Source organism: Schistocerca gregaria, chromosome 5 (genome assembly GCF_023897955.1).
Source record: "Schistocerca gregaria isolate iqSchGreg1 chromosome 5, iqSchGreg1.2, whole genome shotgun sequence".
Lineage (NCBI taxonomy): Eukaryota > Metazoa > Arthropoda > Insecta > Orthoptera > Acrididae > Schistocerca > Schistocerca gregaria.
Genome location: NC_064924.1, coordinates 456,793,621 through 456,817,078, shown reverse-complemented (window position 1 = coordinate 456,817,078; position 23,458 = coordinate 456,793,621). Strand labels below are relative to the sequence as shown.

The window sequence follows — 23,458 nt, the reverse complement described above, 5'->3', positions numbered from 1 at the left end:
TAGATCGTTAGTCTGATCTAAGCACAGACGATAATTTTGGCATATGTCTCAATAAATATTATTTTACAGAAATACATCTTTGTATTTAGAATCTGCAAGTAATGTTTAGTTTCCTTGTAACCATATACCTGAAAATATTCAAAATGAAGTTTAAGAAGCACTTATTTCCAAATACGTTAATAATTTATGGTAGAATCACTGTGACTTCTGAGTGGCAAAGTAGTTGAACACTACTTACTATTACTGAAAGTAACAAAGAAAGAATAAGTGAACTGCACAAATTTTCAATGTGCATTAGGAACAACTGAAATTGATAAATAAAACAACAGATCTTAAATATTATTTAAGTCTTAATAATCTTTATTCTTCTTGAGGGACATTGGATCAATAACATTTACATTTATGGTCTCTCTCTCTCTCTCTCTCTCTCTCTCTCTCTCTCTCTTTGTGTCACACACACACACACACACACACACACACACAAGGTGGAGGAGAATTAGAAAACATGGAAAACATGCATATTAATTATAACATTTATGGTAATGCAGTACATAATTACTCATCTGCTACAAAAATAACTTCTCCTAATATAAAGAATCTCTCTGTACACAGTTAACTTCACTTTAATCTATTCTCTTAAACTTGCACAACAGTTGGGAGCACTATTATCGGCAGTCTCTGAAGCATTACTTCTTTCATTTATCATTGAAGAAATTTATATGTTCCATTTCTTTGGGCATATAATGAAGCCCTGATATGCTCTTGTGAGCCATATTATAGCCCTTCGCATAACCTGAAAAAAAGAAAAAACACAATATATGTACACTGAAGTGCCTTGGAAGATTGAAAGATTCTTCTGTTGAAGTCTTCTTGTGATAATTATGAAGAATAAGAGCATTTCGTGTAAACACTCCATAACAATGCTACTCAAACATATGACAATTCAATGTACATAGTCTAAGAATTCTGCTCCTCACAATTACCCTCAAATTATGTCATCTATTTTATATACACATAAGGCCCAATTACATAGTACCATATCCTGTTCCTCCTCGATTTTTTCCACCTGTCTTTGTAGTTTGAGACATCTTTCATCTAAATAATCTCCCATTTCATTATGATAAAAATCAAGCAGAAGACTCATACAGCCCACCAAAGTTGGAAGAATATTCGCTGGAAATAAAACATGTCCTTTTTCAAGCAAAGAACAAATACAAAACAGTACTGCATTTCACTCATTTGAATGAAACACACACAAGATGACTACTTTAACAGAAATATAAATGAAATGGTTTAAAATATCATGCAGGCAGTTTGCTTACATTATTGCAAAACATGTACCAACGCAGCAGAAAGAAAGTTCATTGTTATCAATGCCATTTTCGTGCCAAGCAGAGAAATTTTCTCCTGACCTAATGAAAACAGTGTTGTAAGATGACATTTTTGCACCTGTCTTTTTTGAGGAGCATTTGCAAGTTCAACTGGACCCTGTGCATATTTTATCACAATATGAGAATGACTTGGAGGCTCCACGGTAAAGTGCCACACTAAGGATTCAAAGCTCTCAGCGCTTCAATCCTCAGTCAGTCATACAATTTTTATCCATCATCTATCATTTCTTTCACCTCTGGACAGATGTGTCTATGTGCAAAATACTGTGTTGCACTGCGGTCTGAAGTAAACATTAAAATATAGATCTTCCCATAATTGGTTAAGTCATCAGTTCAGAAGTTGGAGGAAAGCAATACCATACCAGATCCGATAGGACCATGTTTAGTAAAACGATGCTGTGTTTCTTATACAAAGATATCCTCTTTGCCTAATCATGAAATACTGTAACTGAGATGGAATTTGTATCCTTAAGGCTAAGTAGGAATTAAAAAAGGCCAAACTAATCCCCAGTAATTGTTTTGTTTTTGTTTCTACACAATGGTTTATTGCTAAGAAGAACGACATCTGTTATGCAAAACTCACACACGTATAGTCACTGTAGTCTCCATGTCCTGTGGTACCACTGTTGAGAGTGGCGATCATGCCTGGAGTGAATAGTGGTGGTAAAAAAGAGGTGTTGGTTGAGAAGGGGGAGGAGACGGTACTGTAGTGCTGTCAGTAGCAGGTACAACACTGACAGGATGGTGGGATGCTAGGTGCAGCATGGGAAGGGTGGTGGTGGTGGTGGTGGTGGTGGTGGGAGAGAAACAAGAAAAGTTAAAGAGTTATGCGGATTATCTGAGGGCAGGGGGGGGGGGGGGGGGGAGAAGGAAGGTGTGTAAGGCTGGAAGTAGGAGGATGGAAGGGGTTAGAGGCAGGTGGTGGGATCAGATCTATGCAATTCAGAAAAAAGCTGGTGTTGGTGGGATGAATCCAGATGTCATGGGTTGTGAAACAGTCATGAAAGTCACATCATACTGCACAGCAAGACTGGTAACTGGATAGTCCAGTTAATGCAGACAGGCAGCTTGTTAGTAGTCATGCCCACACAGAATCCAGCATAGTGGTTGAGCTAAATTGGTAGACCACATGGCTGTTTCAAAGTTGGTCCCGCCATTGATGGGGTGGGAAACGCCTGTGGCGGGAGTAGAGTAGGCAGAAGTGGAAGAAAATATGGGGCAGGTCTTGCACCTGGGTCTTCTTCAGGGATATGAGTCATGGGGCAAGAGGTTGAGAAGCAGATGTGGAATAGAGACGGACAAGGATATTGTACAGTTTGGGTAAATGATGGAATTCTAGTGTGGGAGGGATGGGAAAATATTTGTCATTTCTGGGCGTGATGAGAAATATTCATAATTGGTGGAGAAAAACTGATTCATTTCCTCCGGTCCTGTGTAGTACTGAGTCACGAGAACGGGTCACTTCTTTGTCGAGATCTGTTTCTGGTCAAGTAAGGGAGGGAGGGTTATTTTGGTCTATGAAGGCCTCAGTGAGACCCTCATCATAATTGGAGAGAAACTGCTATCACTGTAGATGTTTCAAACTTGAGTGCCAAGGCTGTATGAAAGGGATTTCTTGGTGTGGAATGGGTGATGGCTGTCAAAATGGATTTACTGCTGGTGGCCAGTAGGTTTGATGTGGACAGAAGTACTAATGGAGCTATCTGTAGTCCTTTCCTCCTCCGTTTCCCTCCAGCCCCCTCCTCAGCACAGCTCTCCTGATGCTGCAACCAGCAGATAACCTCTTGTTCCAACCAAACCCAGGCAGCATTACAGCATCTTCCTTCACTCATACCCTGCTATCCCTCCCTGTGTGTGTGTGTGTGTGTGTGTGTGTGTGTGTGTGTGTGTGTGTGTGTGTGTGTGTGTGCGCGTGTGTGTGTGTGTGTGCGTGCGTGTGTGTGTGTGTGTGTGCGTGCGTGTGCGTGCGTGCGTGCGTGCGTGCTGTTTGTTTATTTTTCTGGGCCCTGAGCCTAGGCAAAAATTTTGTTTGTAAGTATTGTTATGTGATATATGAAATTTTGTGTCTGATCAGCATTACAAAGGCTGCAGTCAGCAAAAGTGCCCCCTCTTTTTTCTCATGATGTATATATTACGCCCCTTACATTGTTAGGTTGTATTTGTAATGAAGTAACTTGGATATTTTGATGTATATTGCAAGATTAGGAACTAGAGACAGATAAGAGTTTTGATGACTGTAAAATTTCAAAAGTGATTTGTTTAATTGAATGAGGATTTTTTTCATAATAAGTGGCCTCAGTTGATTTAATGATTTTTAGTACCATGTTTCATTATCTTGTATATTTGTGAGGACTGAATTCTTTTAAAAGGTAGGTTAAACTGAGAGTGCACGAAGTTTTGTGTTATGTATGGAGGAATAATTTGATCTAAATACTGTTGTACAAAACACTGTATGTTATTTTATGTGATTTGCCTTTCCCTATCCTCCTGATTTTTAACTGTTGCTTATTGGGATTCATTAATGCTTTTTAATAAAACAATTTTTTGAGATTAGACGTAGTTTTTTGTATTGTGTAACTGAAGATGATTTGTTTAAATGAGAGAGGGGGGGTGGAGGCTGTGGAGGGAGTGTCGGGGGGGTGGGGGTGGGGGGGGGGGGGGGGGGTGGTGGAGTGCAAGTGACAATGGTCCACATGCAAATGCAGACATAGGATGCCATACAGTAACTGCAGTGTGCTGGGCAGTCATAAGAGTTTTAATATCACTTTTAAAAAAATGGGTGCACTATTTTATTTTGGTTCTTCTAGAGGCATGCAGCGATATTGTAGAGTAATGATTTCAATGTGTACCAAAAATGTATACATGTACCTAATAACAAACAAGAAACTGTTTCCATTATTTTTTGAGGTGATGAACAAAATTTAATGACGGTATATAAGGTAGATGCTTTCACACCTGGTACTGCTTTAATCCGAGAGAAATTACAATTGTCTCGAATATGGTGGGAGGTGAATGCCCAGTGGAGGGCAAGGCTGTATAACAATCGTATGAGCAAGTTCATGAGTGCCAAGTCATAACAAGTGCTAGCACGAATGCTGCAGTGACACAATGGTTGTCTTTTATACAAAGGATAGTGAACAATTCCATGGCACAATTGATGGATATGTTTTACCTTTCTGTTTAATGACAGCTTAAAGTAATTATTAATTATATATATTTCATGCTCCTCACTGTCAACCAATTTCCATTTTCATGCAAAATAAATACATCACTGTCTACTGCACTTTTGGGTTAATTCTCTATTTTGAAAGTTAGTTTGGGAAGACAGTACTTACCCAGATCTTTCATTAGGCGAGTAGGAGCATTTCGCAAGTGTAAAGGCACACTGGGTTGTGGACCCCTGTAATCTGTAATTGCTTGTTTTGCACGAACCAATGCACGATATACTTCCACTGATTTTGGAGCCCTACAGAAAATAAAAATTCTCATGTAAAGACTGTAATTACAAACAATAGCTAAACTACAAATGTAATGCATTAAGAAACATTTGGCCTGCATTGATGCACTGACTTGGGTGGCAAGAGTATCATAAAGCTGTAGCATCCTCTCCTGTGGCAAGCTGACTAACAACTGTCGTACCTGGTATTTGTCATTCTAGATACTGGCACTGGGACAGAGTTAATGTCCGAGCTGTTCCTAAACATGTTCTATTGGGACAGATCGGGGATCTCTTTGGCCTTGGGAGCACCTCAGAATCACACACAGAGGTCACAGACACACATGCCATGATAGACGAGCTTGTCTCGAAAAATGGCAGCACAATACTGTCACATGAAAGGGAACATACAAGGACACAGGATGTTGGTGACATACTGTTATGCAGTCAGAGTTCCTTTAATCACTATCGGATGTGACCTGAAGTCATACCCGATGGCACCCTAAATCATGACACCAGAAGTAGCATCACTGTGCCTCTCCACGACATTAGAAGAAAGGGGCCTCTTCCAAGGTCACTGCCATACTCGCTGAAGATCGTATTCCGGGGAACTCGCCACTGAACACTGTACGACACCATTCATTAGCAGTTCATACTTCTCGGTCACAGCAATATTCCATGTACAGCCATTTGTGCTGTAGTGTTAACAGTAGCTTACACACGGGACAGTAATACTTTAGTCTAGCTACTGCTGCTATCTGATTAATGATGCAGGACGACATAGAATGTTGCAGGAAGTCCATTATTTATTCTTGGATGGTGGGTGCAGATGTGAAGAGGCTGCACTGAGCTTAGTGTGCAATACAGTCGTTCTTTCTTGTGTTGATCAGATGCGGTCAACTGGAACATTGACAATGAGTATGCCTGTTCTAACATTCCCGTGCCGTACATCAATGGCTCACTGTCACACCTGAATGCCCCACAAATCTATATATCACAAATCTTGACCAGCCGGCGAAACAGAGACCCACAATGAGGCTCCTTTCAAACAATGTCAGGTGCTAACAATGCTGTTTCACGTGAGTACATGCCATCTCCATCTCCATGTCCTTTATAATGACCACTCAACATCTGACAGTGTTCACATTCCGTTATACAGTCCATCCCCCAGAAAATGTGGCTGATTCTATATTTGTGGAACTACTTCTGCTATCTGTGGTCTGATGCAGGAATTAAGTAGCGTGATGTTTCGACTACCTGCCATTTTAAAAGGAAGAGCGCTGGCATCAGAAACTGCTCAAAATAAACTAAACTGTAACAGTATGTTTTCACCCTTGGTCATGAAAAAGGCAACGGAGCAACGTGCGAACATTAAGTTTTTCTAAGTGGGTAATAATGCCACAGAAACTTTTGAAATGATACAATGTGTTACAGTAGTGAAAATGTTTTTAAGTGGTAGGTAAGGTTTTGCAATGGCTGAGAGAGCATTGAAGACAACTGATGTCCAAGAGCATGAGCATCAGCAACAGTTCGAGATGAAGAAAATGTTCAAAAAGCGGCTGAAATTCTTCAAAATGATCATTGTGAACATACCAGATTAAGTGAGGAGCAAACTAGAATTCCTAAAATAACTGTGCATTGCATTGCGAGTGAAAATTTGGGCAAAAAGGAAAACTGTTGTTGCTTTGTGCCCCACTCATTCATGGACAATCAAAAACATTGCAGAGTGGAATACTGCAAAGACATGAAACAATCTGCCAGTGGGGACACAAACTTCTTGTCATGCATTGTAATGGGTGATGAAATATGGAATTGTTTTTAACATTTTTTCCAATGCTTCCAGTTCTGTACTGACTCACAAGGAGACTATTTTGAATGAAAAAGGCATGTACACTACAAACAACCAATGACTTGTATTTTGTTTCACATCAGTCACTTTTCTGTGGGATGAACTGTGTATATTCTAACAGGCCTAAAGACAGACTTCTAGCCTACTTTCCAACAAACTATCCCTTATCCCTTTCAATCAGGTATGAAAGCAATAACTTTAGAACAACACTAAAGGAACTGTCAATTGAACATATTTTTTTATTCTGGTGCCAAGTACCTGGAGATGAAGTTGCATTAACTACATGACCTCCTCCTCTCCCTCACATTATTTAAATCTTAAGAAAACCATGTCCTAAATACATTATGCATACAGTGGATTAAAGTGCACTTAATTTCTTTTCATTTTTTAAATCTTGCTCTGAGCACAGTATTCTATTTGACCTATATCTTGTTCAGCAGTTTCCTTATAAGATGCACAGACCAAACAAAGCAATAATATGCATGTATCTATATGTATCAATGTATGAATGTATTACCATGTACTGTTTATATTTTTGTATATTAACATACCTACAGTGTTTTATAATGAAAATTTTTTTGAAAATATAATATGATTGGCTAGATAAAAGCCTACTAACCAAGTGGCAGCAGGAGAACACATTATAAAATGTACTACAATTTTCAATCTTTCTGAGCCAGTGGCTCCTTCTTCTGGCAGAAGGGATGAAGCGGAAGGAAGAGGGAGACGGAAAAGGACTGGTGAGGTTTATAAAAAGGGGTATAGTTTGGAAAAGTCACCCAGAGCCCCAGGTCAGGGGAGACTCACTGGACGGGTTGAGAAGGAAAGACTGCAGTTTACTCTTTCCTTCTTATCCTATCTGTTAGGTTTCCCCTGACCTGCAGTTCTAGGTGACTCTCACACACTCCACCCATTTTCCTAAACTTCATCATTCCTTTCCTCCAGGCCTCTTTCTTCCCTTTCAATCCTTCTACCAGAAGAAGCAGCCACTGGCTCCGAAAGTTTTCAAACTGTAATAGCTTTTATATGTGTATTCTCCTGCAACTTACTGTGTGTTCTGGCATTCCTATATCTCATAGTTCCTGCTGTTTTGGGACAACCTGTACACAGAATTTTTACATCTTATTTTCATATATTAGCTGGTTAAGGTAAATAGTACTTTATTGTTGCATACACTAAACACAGTTTGTTGTTACAAATGCAATACCTTTATGAAAAACTTTTTGCTCTGTATTTAACACTGTGTCTTTGTGCAAAAAGCAAAACAAGATTTTTGGGCTTCAGTGAATCAATAATTCTTTGTCTCTTCTACTTATTTCATTGAAAAATTTATCAATTGATTTATGACTCTCCATTGCTCCCACCCAATTCTTACTCCCAGTTTCGTCACGATTTTCTTTTCTCCTCCCTTCACCTTTCCCACAGAACAACTTCCATTAAAACCTTGTCAACCCACAACACATTTTACATTATACCACGCTACTTGTTTTATACTATTATTTAAAAAAATTTCTCTGTAATGAGGCACATTTATCCACTCAATGAACACTTTTCAAATATTGGCCTTCTCTTTATGCCTTTCTTGTTTAATAATTATGTGTGACAGTGGTACCTGAAATTCTTTGTACTCATTCTGCAATTTTACACAGCAATAATCTTAATTCTGCTGTGCTTTCTGGTTTATATGGACAAGTTTGGTGAGCTGTCAGCGTATTCTTTCATCTAAGTTAATCCTTTCAGATCCTTTGGCTACAATTGTGTACACTGACTTTGATTGTATCTTAACTGCAACAGAAGCATCTTTCTTCCAGTGGAAACCTGGGATACACATTTGTGAATGTTCTACCTTTTCATCATGTACAAGTGCTGCCAACTGCTTGGAATCACTATGAAAATATCAGCAAGTCAATGTAGCACCTCATGACAGTGCGCAGCAGCTACTGACCACCAGAATAAACGAATGTGGTTGATTTGCTATATTCCACAGTGTAAGTGAATATTGTTATTGTTATTTTGTACATCTGTTATTGAATGATTATTTTGTTACTATGATACAGAAAATTTTGCAAATTAATTATTTTAGTCCATAAAATGAAACCAAGGGTATAACGTATGTTTTGAAAAGGAGAACATATTTTTGTATAAATCTTGCATCTAAAACCGTTTAAAATATTACCTAAGAACATTACCATATAAATAAAAATTTTCGTTCCACTAGAAAATTCAGTTCTGAAAGTGGTAAGCAAGTTTCATGCAATATTCATTATTCATTACATATGCCGTATGTATCTGAATTAGAGTTGGAAGAAGGAAAGGAATATGAGCAAGAAACCTTGCAATTTATTACAGTAGTGTTGAGAATAATATTTTGAAAAAGAGCTGATGTGCTTGAGGTTAGTTTGAAGAAGAGATGATGTGCAATGAAAAGAACCTTATTGTAGATCTGCATTTGGCCGGTTGGTCAAGTAGTGCAATATCCAAATACAGGTATGTGTGGCATTCGGATGACAGCAGCCTAATGTCAGACTGCATGGGAACAGGAGGGCTGGATAATGCGTCATCGCTGTTCCTATCAACCACGTCTTACTGCCCCAAGGGAGGACCACTGCATTGTGCATTAGACACAATGTAACCCCTTCACATATGTGACGGCCATCAGATACCAAGTGATGGCCTCTGCAACACTGTGTGTCATCCCACATGTTGGTTGCAAACTGGCAGCAGCCAGACTAAGGAATTACTCAAAATTGCTAACTAAGGTTACTAAAAATCGAGAAACATGCATATAATGTCAGAAATTAGTATGTCTGACAACAGAGTTAGGACAACATGGAATAAAGTGAAGCAAGAGACAGGACAAGCAACCTCAGAAGAGAATAACATTACTATTGAATTGAATAGAAGGGTTATAAATGACAAGTCACAGGTAGCAAATGTATTTAATAATCATTTCTTAAACATACTAGAAAGCATAGGGACCAACAGTTCAAGAGAAAGATCACAGCAATATGTCAAAGAAGTAACTCTCATAAAATCATATCATATATGAATGTACCACCAACTTCAACTTCTGAAATTAGGAGGGTCATACATTCTCTCAAGAATAAAAGCTCTTCTGGTTTTGGTGTTGTTTCCAATAGAGTACTAAAGATTTGTTCCCATATAATAAATCCGGTATTGTCCCAAATATGTAATGTAACACTAACTCAAGGCATTTTTCCAGAGAGACTAAAATATGCCATTGTTAAATCCTTCTGTAAGAAAGGTGATAAGAGAGATGTCAGTAACTACCGACCTATTTCACTGCTGACATTTTCCAAAATTTTTGAGAAGGTGGTGTATTCTAGAATAGTATCTCACCTTGGCAACAATAATATCCCCAGCAAATCACAGTTTGGGTTACAGAAGGGTTGCTCTACTGATAATGCCATTTACATGTTCACACACCAGATATTACAAGCATCAAATAAGAAAATAGCACCAGCAGATCTCTTCTGTGACCTATCGTAGGCAATTGATTGAGTGAATCCTAGTATACTCCTAGATAAATTGAAGTTTAATAGGGTTGATGGTATGGCCAACCAATGGATCATGTCATATCTAACCAAAAGAATGCAGAAAGTTGTACTTAGTAGTAATTCAACCAATAGAATCCAGGGAAATAATTCTGACTTGGGAAAAAACATCACGTATGGGGTTCCCCAAGGCTCAATCTTAGGTCCACTACTGTTTCTCACATATGTAAATGATCTACCATCTAATGTACAACAAGCAGAATTAGTTTTTTTTTGCAGATGACACCAGCATTGTAATCACTCCCAGTACACGGACAAAAATGTCAGAAATGGTGAATAAAAATTCTCAGAAGTATCATCGACAGGTTTTCTGCAAATGGTCTCACCCTGAATTTCACAGAGACACATTATATTAGTTCTGCACCTCTTGGAGTACTGCATCAGTGATAACATACGGTGATGAAATAATACATAGGGTGGAAACTTCAAAATTCTTAGCTGCCCACATTGATGAGAATTTTAATTGGAAAAAAACAACAACACATTTTGAAACTCCTAAAACAACTTAGTCCAGCCACATTTGCACTTAGAATCATAGGAAATTTTGGAGAGAGAGAGAAATCAGTAAGTTGACATATTTTGCTTATTTTCATTCAGTAATGTCATGTAGAATAATGTTCTGTGGTAACTCATCTTTAAGAAAGAAGGTCTTCACTCCCAAAAACGTAAGAATAATATGTGGAGCTCTCCTGCGATCATCTTTTAGACATCTATTCAAGGATTTGGGCATTCTGACTACTGCTTCACAGTATATTTATTCCCTCAATAAGTTTGTTGTAAATAATCCACTACAATTCAAAAGGAACAATGAGGTACATAATTACAATACTAGAACAAAAAATGACATTCATTACTCAACATCAAGGTTGTCTTTAGCACGGAAAGGGATGCACAAGTTGCAACAAAACTTTTTGGCCACTTACCCAGTGATGTAAAATGTCTAACAGACAGCAAGGTAAAATTTGTTAACAAAATGAAACAGTTTCTTCTTGACAACTCCCTCTATTTGGTAGAAGAATTGCTATGTTTGTAATACGTAAAAGGTAGTGGGCAGAAATTGCTAACTCAATCTGTACATCATGCTTTCCTTTTGGGGGAGAGGAGTATTATATGGTGACGTTTAGAGTACAAATAGATGTACAAATTAATTTGCAATATGAATGTAAAATGACTCATTCCACATCATGATGATTTATCGTCCAAAATGATCAATGGAACATGAAACTATGTAACTAACTAACTAGCTAACCAACCATCCCTTGCATAGGCTGCAATTAATACTACAAAACAAACAATTGCATTTGGAATGGTGCTGACATACTCCCATGGCCAGAAAGAAACCTAGATTTGTGTCCAATAGAACCTGTGGGACCAGCTTGGATGTCAAATCTGTCCTGATGCCAGTATCGAGGATATCAAGTTCCAGTTACAAAAGCTGCAGGTTGGCTTATCTCAGGAGAGGATACAATGGCTTTACAACACCCTTCCCAAACTATCAGTGCACATATCCCAGAAGGTGTGCAACATCATACTGATCAATGGGCTAATACTGCCAAGTTCTTTGTAAATTTGAATCAATTTTGTAATCACTGAAAAAACATCACATACCCTCTCAATCCATGAAGTTTCATTTTGTTTACTTCTCCTCTTCTAGATGCTTCACTTTTTTCAGTGAATATATATTATACTTAATAAGACTACAGAACACTAGAAGAGAGTTCCCACACTTAACTCAATAATAAGATTTTTCTCTTTATGTAGTCTTCTGATGACCTTTATGCATCTGCAAATGTAACTGAAACAACTGCACAATGTGTGTCCTGTCAAACTACAAATAACTCAATGAGCTGGCTACCCATTCCATTCATTCAAACCTTCCGATTTTACTGGACATTACAAGCTTTCCAGGTTCAGCCAATATTATAAAGTCACTGGAATAGATAAGCATTATTAATGGTCTCCTTGCATCTTCATTTCTGTTCAGAATTTCTTTCCTTAAGCCTTTGCTTATGATAAGTTGCAGCCTTGTCTTATGTTTGAGTGGATGGAGCTTTCTTCAATTTTGCTAACACATCGTTAGAATCTTAACATTTGTAGATAATTAACATGTAGCAAATTGTGGTGCAACACATATGAGAAAGAAAAATGCAGGCACAGTGCAGAAAGTGATGATTGAGCTCTGCAGGTGCTGTGGACTCCACAGGAGAAATGTGACAATGGTTGAGCACTAAGGAAAAACACTATGCCATGCTTTCCTGAGTTAGGTACTGTAATGGAACACCCACCTCTAACATTACCTTTTTTTATATAGAAATAAGTGATAGAATTTTTACTATTGATTCTTATATAGGTGAACATTCTCAGCTGTTTCTCTCAAAGAATTCATGCGATTTTGTATACAATGTATTTGATTTCAGGCTAAAATATGTAAAAAGAAATCAATTCATTAGTGCTCTGTATGTACAGTTAAAATTACTCTTTTAGAAATACTTGAAGTTATGAAATTTTTGGCATACTTAAAATTCATATTATTAATTTCACAATCTGTTGCGAATTATTAAATTTATTTCTGGATTCATTTGTAAGATAATGATAAAACACGGTAAAGATTCTACTGTTGTCAACAAAGTTTGTAAGTAGTGGGCACACCTCTGATGGAAACATAAGTGTTTTTCTAATCTTGTGAACAACAATGTAATTGAAGGTTTTATGAAAGTGGACATTGTGAAGTCAGTGTGATATAGAAGAATGGGATACAATAAAAATATTCATAGGCAAATCTTCTTCAGTTATTCAGATATCAGGATCCCACTAAGTCAAAATTTCAGCCTCAAGAATGTACCCCTAGACACAAGACTTCAAGTCAACAACAACAAGAAGAGAAAATGAAGATAAGTAAAAAATTCTTCTTTTCTATCTCTTACGCCTCTTTAAGCTATTGAAACTTTTATAGACAGAGAATTTTAATAGTGATGTGTGCAAGGGTACGATTACAAGTGTAGGTGTCAGCTGTGATCTGTTGACTGATAACGAAATTTTGTCCGTTGCTAAGGAAGAAAGGACAATTATTTGTATTTGCAATTTTTATGTAGCACAACAAAGTTGGATCAACAGTGACGAGATAATAGCAACAACAACAGACCGGATGAATTAAGTGGACATGTCTGGTTGCTAGAAAAAAGAATAGAGATGAGGGTAGTGATATAGACGTGAAAGCTGTAGGACCCAGTCTAGACAGGTTTGAACCATGTGAAAGTGTAGACTGCAAAGAAACAGTGAAAACCAATATTATGCAGTTGATTTTGGCAAAACCGAGTGCACTTAATGATCAGTTAATAGAAATAAAAACAGATAACAATAGCAAATTTAATGTGGTCAAAGATCAGTTAACGGAAATACGAACTGAAAACAACGATAAAATGGACAGGGTACGATACCAAATAGACCAACTTGGTAATCAAGTTTTGGGGCTAAAAAATTAGTTGTCAGATGGATTAAAAAGTGTGAATAAAAACTTTGATGTCTTGGAAAATAAATTTATTGTTTTGGAAAATGAGTTAGAGGCACAATCTTCACAACAGGAGAAGAATGTTAATGAAGTCAGAGTTCAACAGAAGGCTGTAAAGGAAAAAATGGAACAGAACTTTAGTAATTTAGATTTAAAAAATTTAAATGTTGAAAACAGCATGCTAACTTATTTAAATGTTTTAGATAAAAAAATTCAATAGTTCAGGAAAACTGCATTCACAACAATCTGTATTCAAATAAAGGTATTGTATGGTCCAACATTCCAATCAAAAGGTTCCCATGAGACAATTTATATCCAGTGGATTTTCTACACCAATGTAGGGATAGTTTTGTGTCAGGCGTGAGCGACAATCAAAAAATTAAATCTGTTAAAAGATATCTTGAAGGTGAAGCTCTGTTGTGGCTAAAACTAAATTTAAGTCCAGTGGGAAACATACCAAAGTTTCGAAAAAAGTTTTTAAAATATATTTTGGTCAGAAGCTGAACAGGGGAGAATTAAAAGTGTATTTTTGAATGGTCCTAATTACAGGAATAGGGACGAACAGGAATAGGGACGAAACACTGAAAGAATTTTGTAATATTCAGCTTAAGAAATTGGCACACCTTGACAGGCCATTTGACAAAATGACATTGACTGATGCTCTAAAAAGGAGATTACCACAGATGTTGCAATGAGATTTAGTACACGGACCTGACGATTGCCTTGAACAAATTTTACGATATCTTGACAGGCTGGATAGAGCAGTAGAAAGAGGCATGTACCACAATCATTGAAATAATAGAAATCACAATAGTAACAACTACAGAAACAGTGAGAGTGGTAACTTCTATCAGGGTTATAATGGTAATAGAGACAGAAATTTTGAACATCGGCAGATTAGGAACAATGGGGATAACTATGGGCATTTTAATAGGGGAAACAATTACAGAGGTAACTACTCAGGAAACGGCAGTCCGCCTCAATGAAGGTACACAGTTTTGTGGCGAGGAAACACAAGTTCAGGGCTCCCAAGTTACACTTGCATTTAGACAGCAACAACAGTATTAATAATGTGGCAGAGGTATGTGAAGTTGAACAGAAGGAACATCAGATTTCTCATTAATATTTTTATCAACAGTTTTGGAATACTATGTTTAATTACAGTAATGTAGATACTAATCACAAACCAGAATGTGAGAGTAATGAGAATTTTGACATACTGTGTACTAATGATTTCTTCTCTTGATCAGAAAACAGTGTTATTAATATATGTAAAACAGGTGATGATTTTATTGGTTCTGATTTAGGTGGTACTTTTGATGTAGATGTGAATGAGAGCTGTGAAATGACTGAGGTTGGTAAATCTGAGACTGGTAGCTTATTGCAAATGAATGTCGGTAAAATGTGACTTTGATGGTAATGAGACTTGTGTTTTTAATGAAGTTATTGATAAAGTAATTTTGGAAGAATATTATGATGATAATATCAGGTTTTTGTGGAGTTTAAGAATACAGGTAAGGTAAGTGAGTATGTGATGATGTAAGTGAGAGTCACGGAATATCTCTGGTTTTTCATTAATGTCATGCAGAGTAATGATCCAAACAGGAAAGGTGAGTTATCTGTAGGCCTAGAGAATAAAGGTGAAAACTTTTTGAAATTTGTTTGGGACGAAATTGATGATAACGTAGATAAATATGCATTCTGGAGAAAGCTGACAGTAATTAATTTTGTGTTCCTTCTGTAATAAGTAATGTTAGTTGTGCTATGGAACCTGTGCAGTGTGTTTAATCTCTACCTGACAACATGTGTAACCAGAGTAATGCAATGGTACCAGTAAAGTTGATAAAACCCTACAAAAACAGTGTAGATGTAGCATTTGATGAAAAAGAAAGTGCTCTCTTACGTGGATGTCCTCACATTAAAATTAAGATTGGTCAGTGGGAAGGGAACTGTTTGATTGATACAGGTAGTCCTATCTGTGGTATATTTGAACAATTTAGAGACAAGATTAAATATAGTAAGAATTTTGTAGAAATGCCCATTGTAGGTGTAAAGGTAAGAGCAGCTACAGGTACTTATGTAAGCTAATTATGTGAGTGCAGAACAGATATGGCTCAAATTCAAAGATACAGTATAGATAGCAATAGACAGATTCATACCGCGTAAGTTAATAAGAGACAGGACTGATCCACCATGGTACAAAAACACCTCAAAACACTGTTGCAGAAGCACTGAAAAAAAGTGTGCCAAATTCAGTGTGGATGTCAATGCGAGATGCTTTTAATAGTTTCCACAATGAAACATTGACTCAAAATATAGTAGAAAACCCAAAGACATTCTGGTCGTATGTAAAGTACACCAGTGGTAAAAAAACAGTCAATACCGTCACTGTACGATAGTGATGGAAATGTTACCGATGGTGGTGTCTCTAAAGCGGAGTTACTAAATACAGTTTTCCATAATTCCTTCACGAAGAAAGACGATGTAAATACTCCAGAATTTGAAACCAGAACAGCAGTTAGCATGAGTGACATAAAAGTAGATACCTTAGGTGTTGCGAAACAACTCAAATCACTTAAGAAAGGCAAATCTTCCAGTCCAGATGGTATACCAATCATGTTCCTTTCAGAGTATGCAAACACAACAGCACCTTTAATAGCAATCATATACAACCGCTCACTTGATGAAAGGTCTGTTCCTAAAGACTGGAAAGTAGCACAGGTAACACCGATATTCAAGAAAGGAAGTAGGAATAACCCATTGAATTGCAGACCCATCTCACTGACCTCAATTTGCAGTAGGATTTTGGAGCATATACTGTACTCTAACATTATGAATCACCTAGAAGAAAATGACTTATTGATACATAAACAACACAGATTCAGAAAATATCATTCTTGTGCAACACAGCTAGTTCTTTATTCCCATGAAGTAATGAGTGCTGTTGACAAGGAATCTCAGATAGATTCCATATTCCTAGATTTCCAGGCTTTTGATACTGTTCCTCACAAGCAACTATTAGTCAAATTGCGTGCATATGGAGTGTCGTCTCAGTTGTGTGACTGGATTCATGATTTCCTCTCAGAGAGGTCACAGTTCGTAGTGATAGACAGTAAATCATCGGGTAGAACAGAAGTGATATCTGGCATTCCGCAAGGTAGTGTCATATGCCCTCTGCTGTTCCTGATTTACGTAAATTATCTCGGTGATAATCTGAGCAGCCCCCTTAGATTGTTTGCAGATGGTGCTGTAATTTACCATCTAGTAAAATCATCAGACAAACAATTCCAATTACAAAATGATCTAGAGACAATTTCTGTATGGTGCAAAAAGTGGCATTTAGCACTAAACAAAGAAAAGTGCGATGTCATCCACATGGGTACTAAAAGAAATCTGATAAATTTTGGGTATGCAATATATCGCACAAATCTAAGATCTATCAATTCAACTAAATACCTAGGAATTACAATTACGAGCAACTTAAATTGGAAAGACCACACAGATAATATTGTGGAGAAGGCAAAACAAAGACTGCACTTTGTTAGCAGAATATTTAGAAGATGCAACAAACCCACTAAAGAGACAGCCTACATTACACTTGTCTGTTCTCTGCTCGAATATTGCTGCACGGTATGGGATCCTTATTGGGTAGGATTGACGGAGGACACTGAAAATGTGCAAAGAAGGGCAGCTCATTTCGTGTTACCGCGCAATAGGGGTGAGAGTGTCACTGATATCATATGCAAGTTGGGGTGACAGTCACTGAAACAAAGGCGGTTTTCTTTGTGGCGACATCTATTTATGAAATGTCTATCACCAACTTTCTCTTCCTAATGCGAAAATATTTTGTTGACACCCACCTACGTAGGGAGAAATTATCATCTTAATAAAAACAGAGAAATCAGACCTCGAACGGAAAGATTTAGGTGTTCCTTTTCTCCATGCGTCATTGAGAGTGGAATGGTAGTATGAAAATGGTTCGATGAACCCTCTGCAAGGCACTTAAGTGTCATGTATAAGTAACTATTGGCCTCGATTGCGGCAATGAAAACAACTTTAACCAATATTTCTTCAGAAGATATACCTGAATCTATAATTTGTTTAAGAGTGCATGGTCTAGAAATAAAACTAAAACAGCCTGAATAGGTGTAGTCACATTTTAAAAATGCGGTACACAAGTAGTAAGTCAACACCAAGACTTGACTTAAGCTCTGACGTGCGCCTCGTCTTCATGGACACCGTGAGGTGGGCCTCAGGAGCTCACGTGAAACTAAGTAGGACTAGATAACGCACTGCAAATCAAGATGGCGGTGAACATTACGCATGTCTGAGATCATGACTATCAAAGATAAAATACCAACGCAGTTATATCTTAAAACAAATAACTTATAGAAAGGTTGAAAATCTTTAACATAAAGCCTTTGCACCAGGTTATGACTAAAATGTAACAAAACAAGCATGGATTTATATAAGTTCGAACACACTACTCCAACTTACATTATTAGAATACATTGGCCCTTTTCACAACGAATGCATCGATCATTATTAATGACAGGTGACATAGGACATAAAACAGCGAAACTGTAGTATGTAAATGCCATAGTGCAATAATCTCTGTTAACCTTCACAGATGGTTGAGTAGGTGTTTTATTTTAGACAGCCCTTAAGGTAGTGGCTGGCATGTGTGCATTTGAGCACGTGACATTTTGGTATATGATTGCCATCAGGTGGTCTTTCCACATACGGTATTTACATAATGTGGCACACATGGTTTTAAAATAATTAAGATGCTACGCGCAACAGAAGAGAATTATTGCCTCTTATATTAAAGGCTATTGTTAAATAGATGTGATATGATAATACGTGTTTGACCCGAAAAGACTCACAGGAAAATTTTATGGGCACTTAACATGGGAAAATGTCACGTTCTTCACAGGGAAGATTTAAAATAAATAAAAGATAGCTGCTAATGTGGCCATGTGCATGCCATAAATGGACAAGGATGAAGTCGTCTCTGGATTACAATTACAAATAAATGTACAGGGAATTAAATTCCAAAAGGTCGAGGAGGAACAGCCAAACTTCATCTTGTCACCTGAGGCTCAATTTCACCACTTGTGGGCTAGTAACCACTTATATGAATATGACTATTGTCTATGGGATAGATGCAGGCATCTTAAGTAATTAAAAACCATGTGTGCCACATTATGTAAACACACTATGTGGAAAGACCACCTGATGGGAATCATATACCAAAATGTCACATGCTCAAATGCATGCATGCTAGCCACTACCTTAAGGGATGTCTGAAATAAAACACCTACTCGACCATCTGTGAAGGTTAACCGAGATTATTGCACTATGGCGTTTAAATACTACAGTTTCGCTGTTTTATGTCCTATGTCACCTTTCATTAATAATGATGGGTGTGTACGTTGTGAAAAGGGCCGATATATTCTAATAGTCTAAGCCGGGGTAGTGTATTGGAACGCATATAAATCCATGAGTAGTTTGTTACATTTTAGTCATCACCTGGTGCAGAGGCTTTATGTTTAAGATTTTCAACCTTTCTTTAAGTTATTTGTTTTAAGATATAACTGCGTTGGTTATACATATAACGAATCACATGCCAGAACTTAAGTCAACTCTTGGTGTTGACTTAGTACTTATGTACCCCATTTTTAAAATGTGACGCCTATTCAGGCTGTTTTAGTTGTATTTCTAGGCCATGTCATCTTAGACAAATTATAGATTCAGGTACATCTTCTGAAGAAGGCTCAATTATTTGGGCTGAAACCTAGGTAAAGGTTGTTTTCATTACCGCACCTGAGGCTGATAATTTCTTATATATTAGATTATCACGATTGCTGACTGTGCTCCAATGTTGAAAGTACAAAAACTTAAGTGTGAATTGCAGAGTAACCATGAAGATGTCGATGTAAGCAAAGCAAATTGGTAAAATCTCAGGTACTTTTAATGTTTAGTATAGAGGACAAGATATATGAACATGGATGCATAATTATACCTAATCTAGAAGAAAATATTCACTATGTTTGTAGATTTATAAGACTATGTAATTGTGTTTTGTTGCCATGAACGTAGTATGTAAGAGCACACTGGGTAAGAAAGGAGGAGAAAAGACAGAACAGTATTATCAGGTAAACAAAAGTATTTTATTCAGGAGACATAAGACTGACTCAGAGGATTGGAAACTATGTTGGCTAGAACAATGTACTGATACTTCAATTACACACACAGATGGGAGTTTTGGTCATTGTGGATCAACCAAGTGCACACAAAAGATTCAGGAGAACATCACTTTTACAACATAGGAAGGAGAGACGAGAAGAATACTGCCAGCAGTGACAGATGTCAAAGAGTGAAGATATGTAAAAAACCAGTAAAGGCCAAATTCAAAATATACTGCCTAGCGGTAACCTTGACCTCGTGTCTGTGGATGTTTATGGACCTTTACCTAAGTCTAGGAATGGATTTTGTTATGTTTTTGTGGTGGTTGATGTATTTTCAAAGTTCATAAAGCTGTTTCCTCTCAAGAAATCTACCAGTAAGTAAATCATCTCTAAGTTTGATAACACACATTTTCATCAGGTAGGTATTCCTAATACAATTTCACCTGATAACAGTTCTCAGTTTTCATCAAAAGCTCAAAGATTTTGTTGATCATACAAAAATAAGGCATATTCTAATCTTTGTGTACCATCCCTCGAGTCATCCTGCAGAAAGATATATGAAAGAGATAGGAATACTGACTGGAACATATTGTAGTATGAATCATACCAGTTGAATAGATTGTGTCAATGATTTTGAGGATATTATAAACAGCTTACAACATTCTTCAATAGGTTTTTTACCATTTGAAATCATGTTTAATTGCAGACAAACTAATGTTATTTCTGAAAATGCTGAGTTTCCATCATGTAAAATTCTGCCACCACAAGAGAGAGAAGACTGTGTTAGGGAGATGATGAAAAAAACAGGGGGATAGGAGAAAGCAGAGACATAATGGTAAAGGTAGATTTTCTAAGTTTGACATAGGACATCATGTGTTAGTAAAGCCAAAGAGAAATCTCAAGTGTTGACATCTGAGATCATGAAATTTTTCAATATTTTAATTGGAGCATTCGAGATTGTGTATCCTAAATCTAAGAAGTTGTTTGTATTACACAATTATCACTGAACTGAAAGCATTTAGACATGAGCCATAAGTATCTAATTTTTGTTTGTTTGCTCTTTTTTATTGTCATGAATTTAATATGTAAGATGTTGTGATTTTTGAAGTTGTGTCTCATCTATTGACCGAGTTAAAATCTATGATACACTATATAACTGTGTTCTGTAATGGATTTGTGATTAGGAGTTTAACACAGATATGCCATGGGACTAAATGAGAAGAGCTTTCTGCAATTTTGAAATGAGACAATACTCATAATTTGTACTGCAAAAATTAGGAATAGTATCTTAATATATCTGTATGTAAAAACTTGATAGTCCATTTTTTTAAATTGCATATAACTCTGTTTATTAATGTTTCATATGTGAACACTTTTTAATTTCACTTGACATAAATCCTAGATAATTGATTTTGAAAAGCTACTAAGGAGAACATATCTCATGTGATGTGAAAAAGATATTGAACAGCATATTCAGAACACAAAACAATGCTTCAGGATTTGATGTGATAGCTAGACAGCAAGTTACCTATCTGTTGGAGCATGTGATGAGAACTCTAAGGAGGAAGCCGAGAGATGTGGGCAGATTCACTCCCCCCACACTGCTCTATGGCTGTACCCTGCTGGACCAGCCGACTTGCAAAAGATCGTGGGTGCTGGTTAACATACTCGAGCATCTTTCGATTGGATCTGTGTTGTGGCTGATATTTGTGAATTGTTAGCCAAGACTTCTAAATACAGTGTTTTTCAGCATAAATGCATGTTTTTTAAGTGCAATACATTACGTAACTTTAAATCAGTATGCATCTTTTTTATCATTTGTAAGTGAATCTCCTAGATCTTTATGCATGTAGGTTACAGTGTATGGAGAATTAGCAAATAGTGTGGAAGACATTTACTAGTACGGACATGATAGCAAGATGTATACATGTCTGCTTTCATACTCTGATTTTAGTTCTCAAGCTGTGCCATCATTCAAAGCTATCTATGAGTATGTTTACTTGAATCTATCCTGAGTATTGAAATATTGTGTCTGATTGGCTCTTGAGTTGTGGATAGACTCATGCTTAGCTCTGTTTTGGATACTCCTGGTCATCGTGACTGTGTGTGTGTGTGTGTGTGTGTGTGTGTGTGTGTGTGTGTGTGTGTGTGTACTCAAGGAGAGCATACAACCACTGATTAAGGCTAGATGCTTCTTACACTTAAGTAATTGAACTTATTGATATGATTTTGAACTCTATTCACTTTGTTGCATCAAAACATTTTTTGCTGTTTTGTATCCGGTGTGGTTTGGATTCATGGGTCGCACCCCACATCGTTAACTTTGGCCCTAATATTTTTCCATTATTTTGTTCTTTCATGAGTCAACATATACTTGAATGCTCAGGTTTATGTGGCTGATTGATTCCTACTCATGGCTGAGTATATTCTTCTGGTCTGTACTAACAGCTGTGAGTTTTTCGAGTTGGCTCACTCGTCATACACTTAGGCCCTGAAATTTCTCTCTTCTCTTTTGAAGATTTGATTGTATGGATGTTAACTTAAAACTTGAATTCTAGTAATTCACCTTGTCTATGTAATTAGTCCTATAGTTTAGTGGTGTAATGTTGTAGTTTTGACCTTTTTATTATTTGTTTTGTGTTGGCATGTTTCACAGATCTGAAAATCTGAATACCGTATCCTGATATATGTATAGATTGTGGCTTGTATAGTAGATTTTTCCTTCTGTTTTCTGTAATATGTATCAGATATTCCTATACATTTATCTGCTATCATGAGCATCATTCTGTACACCATTTGGCAAACCTTACAGTCTGTCACAAAATATTGTAAACACCCGGTTTCCAAATTTTGTGAGGGGGGATATTGTAATATGACACCCTCCTCTAACATTACCTTTATATAAAATATAAAAAAATATATTAGAAATAACCAATACCATTTATATTATCGATTCTTGTACAGGTGAACATTCTCGGCTGTTTCCCTGAAAGAACTCGTGTGATTTTGTATACAATGTATTTGACTTCAGGCTAAATCCATTCGTTAGTACTCTGTATGTACAGTTAAAATTGTTCTTTGAGAAATACTTGAAATTATGAAATTTTTGGCATACTTAAAATTCATATCATTAACTGCACAATGTGACGCGAATTATTAAATTTATTTCTGGATTCATTTATAAGGTTATGATATAATGTGGTAAAGATTCTACTGTTGTCAAGAAAGTTTGTAAACTCTTTTGCTTTACAAACACTTTATGATATTGTGAACATCATAGAATGCAAGTAGTAGTAGTAGTGGTGGGCACACCTCTGGTGGAAACGCATGTATTTTGCTAATCTTATGAACAACAATGTATTTTAAGGTTTTATGAAAGTGGAGGCTATGAAATCAGTGTAATACAGAAGAATGGGCTACAATAAAAGATACTCATATAAATAGGCAAATCTTTATCAGTTATTCAGTTACCAGGAACCCACTAAGTCAAAATTTCAGCCGCAAGAAT

General features: G+C 36.9%; 1 protein-coding gene across 1 annotated transcript in view; it reads right to left on the bottom strand.

Annotated features, from left to right (window-relative positions):
* Positions 1 to 521: 521 nt before the first annotated feature.
* Positions 522 to 23,458, bottom strand: part of LOC126272215 (ATPase WRNIP1-like) — an 84,423-nt gene continuing 61,486 nt past the window's right edge. Inside the window, exons 8-9 of the mRNA XM_049974915.1 lie at positions 4,727 to 4,857; positions 522 to 793 (exon numbers count right to left, since the gene is read on the bottom strand). Of these exons, the coding sequence (XP_049830872.1) occupies positions 696 to 793; positions 4,727 to 4,857 (229 nt within the window). The 3' untranslated portion in view covers positions 522 to 695. The remainder of the gene's footprint in view (positions 794 to 4,726; positions 4,858 to 23,458) is intronic.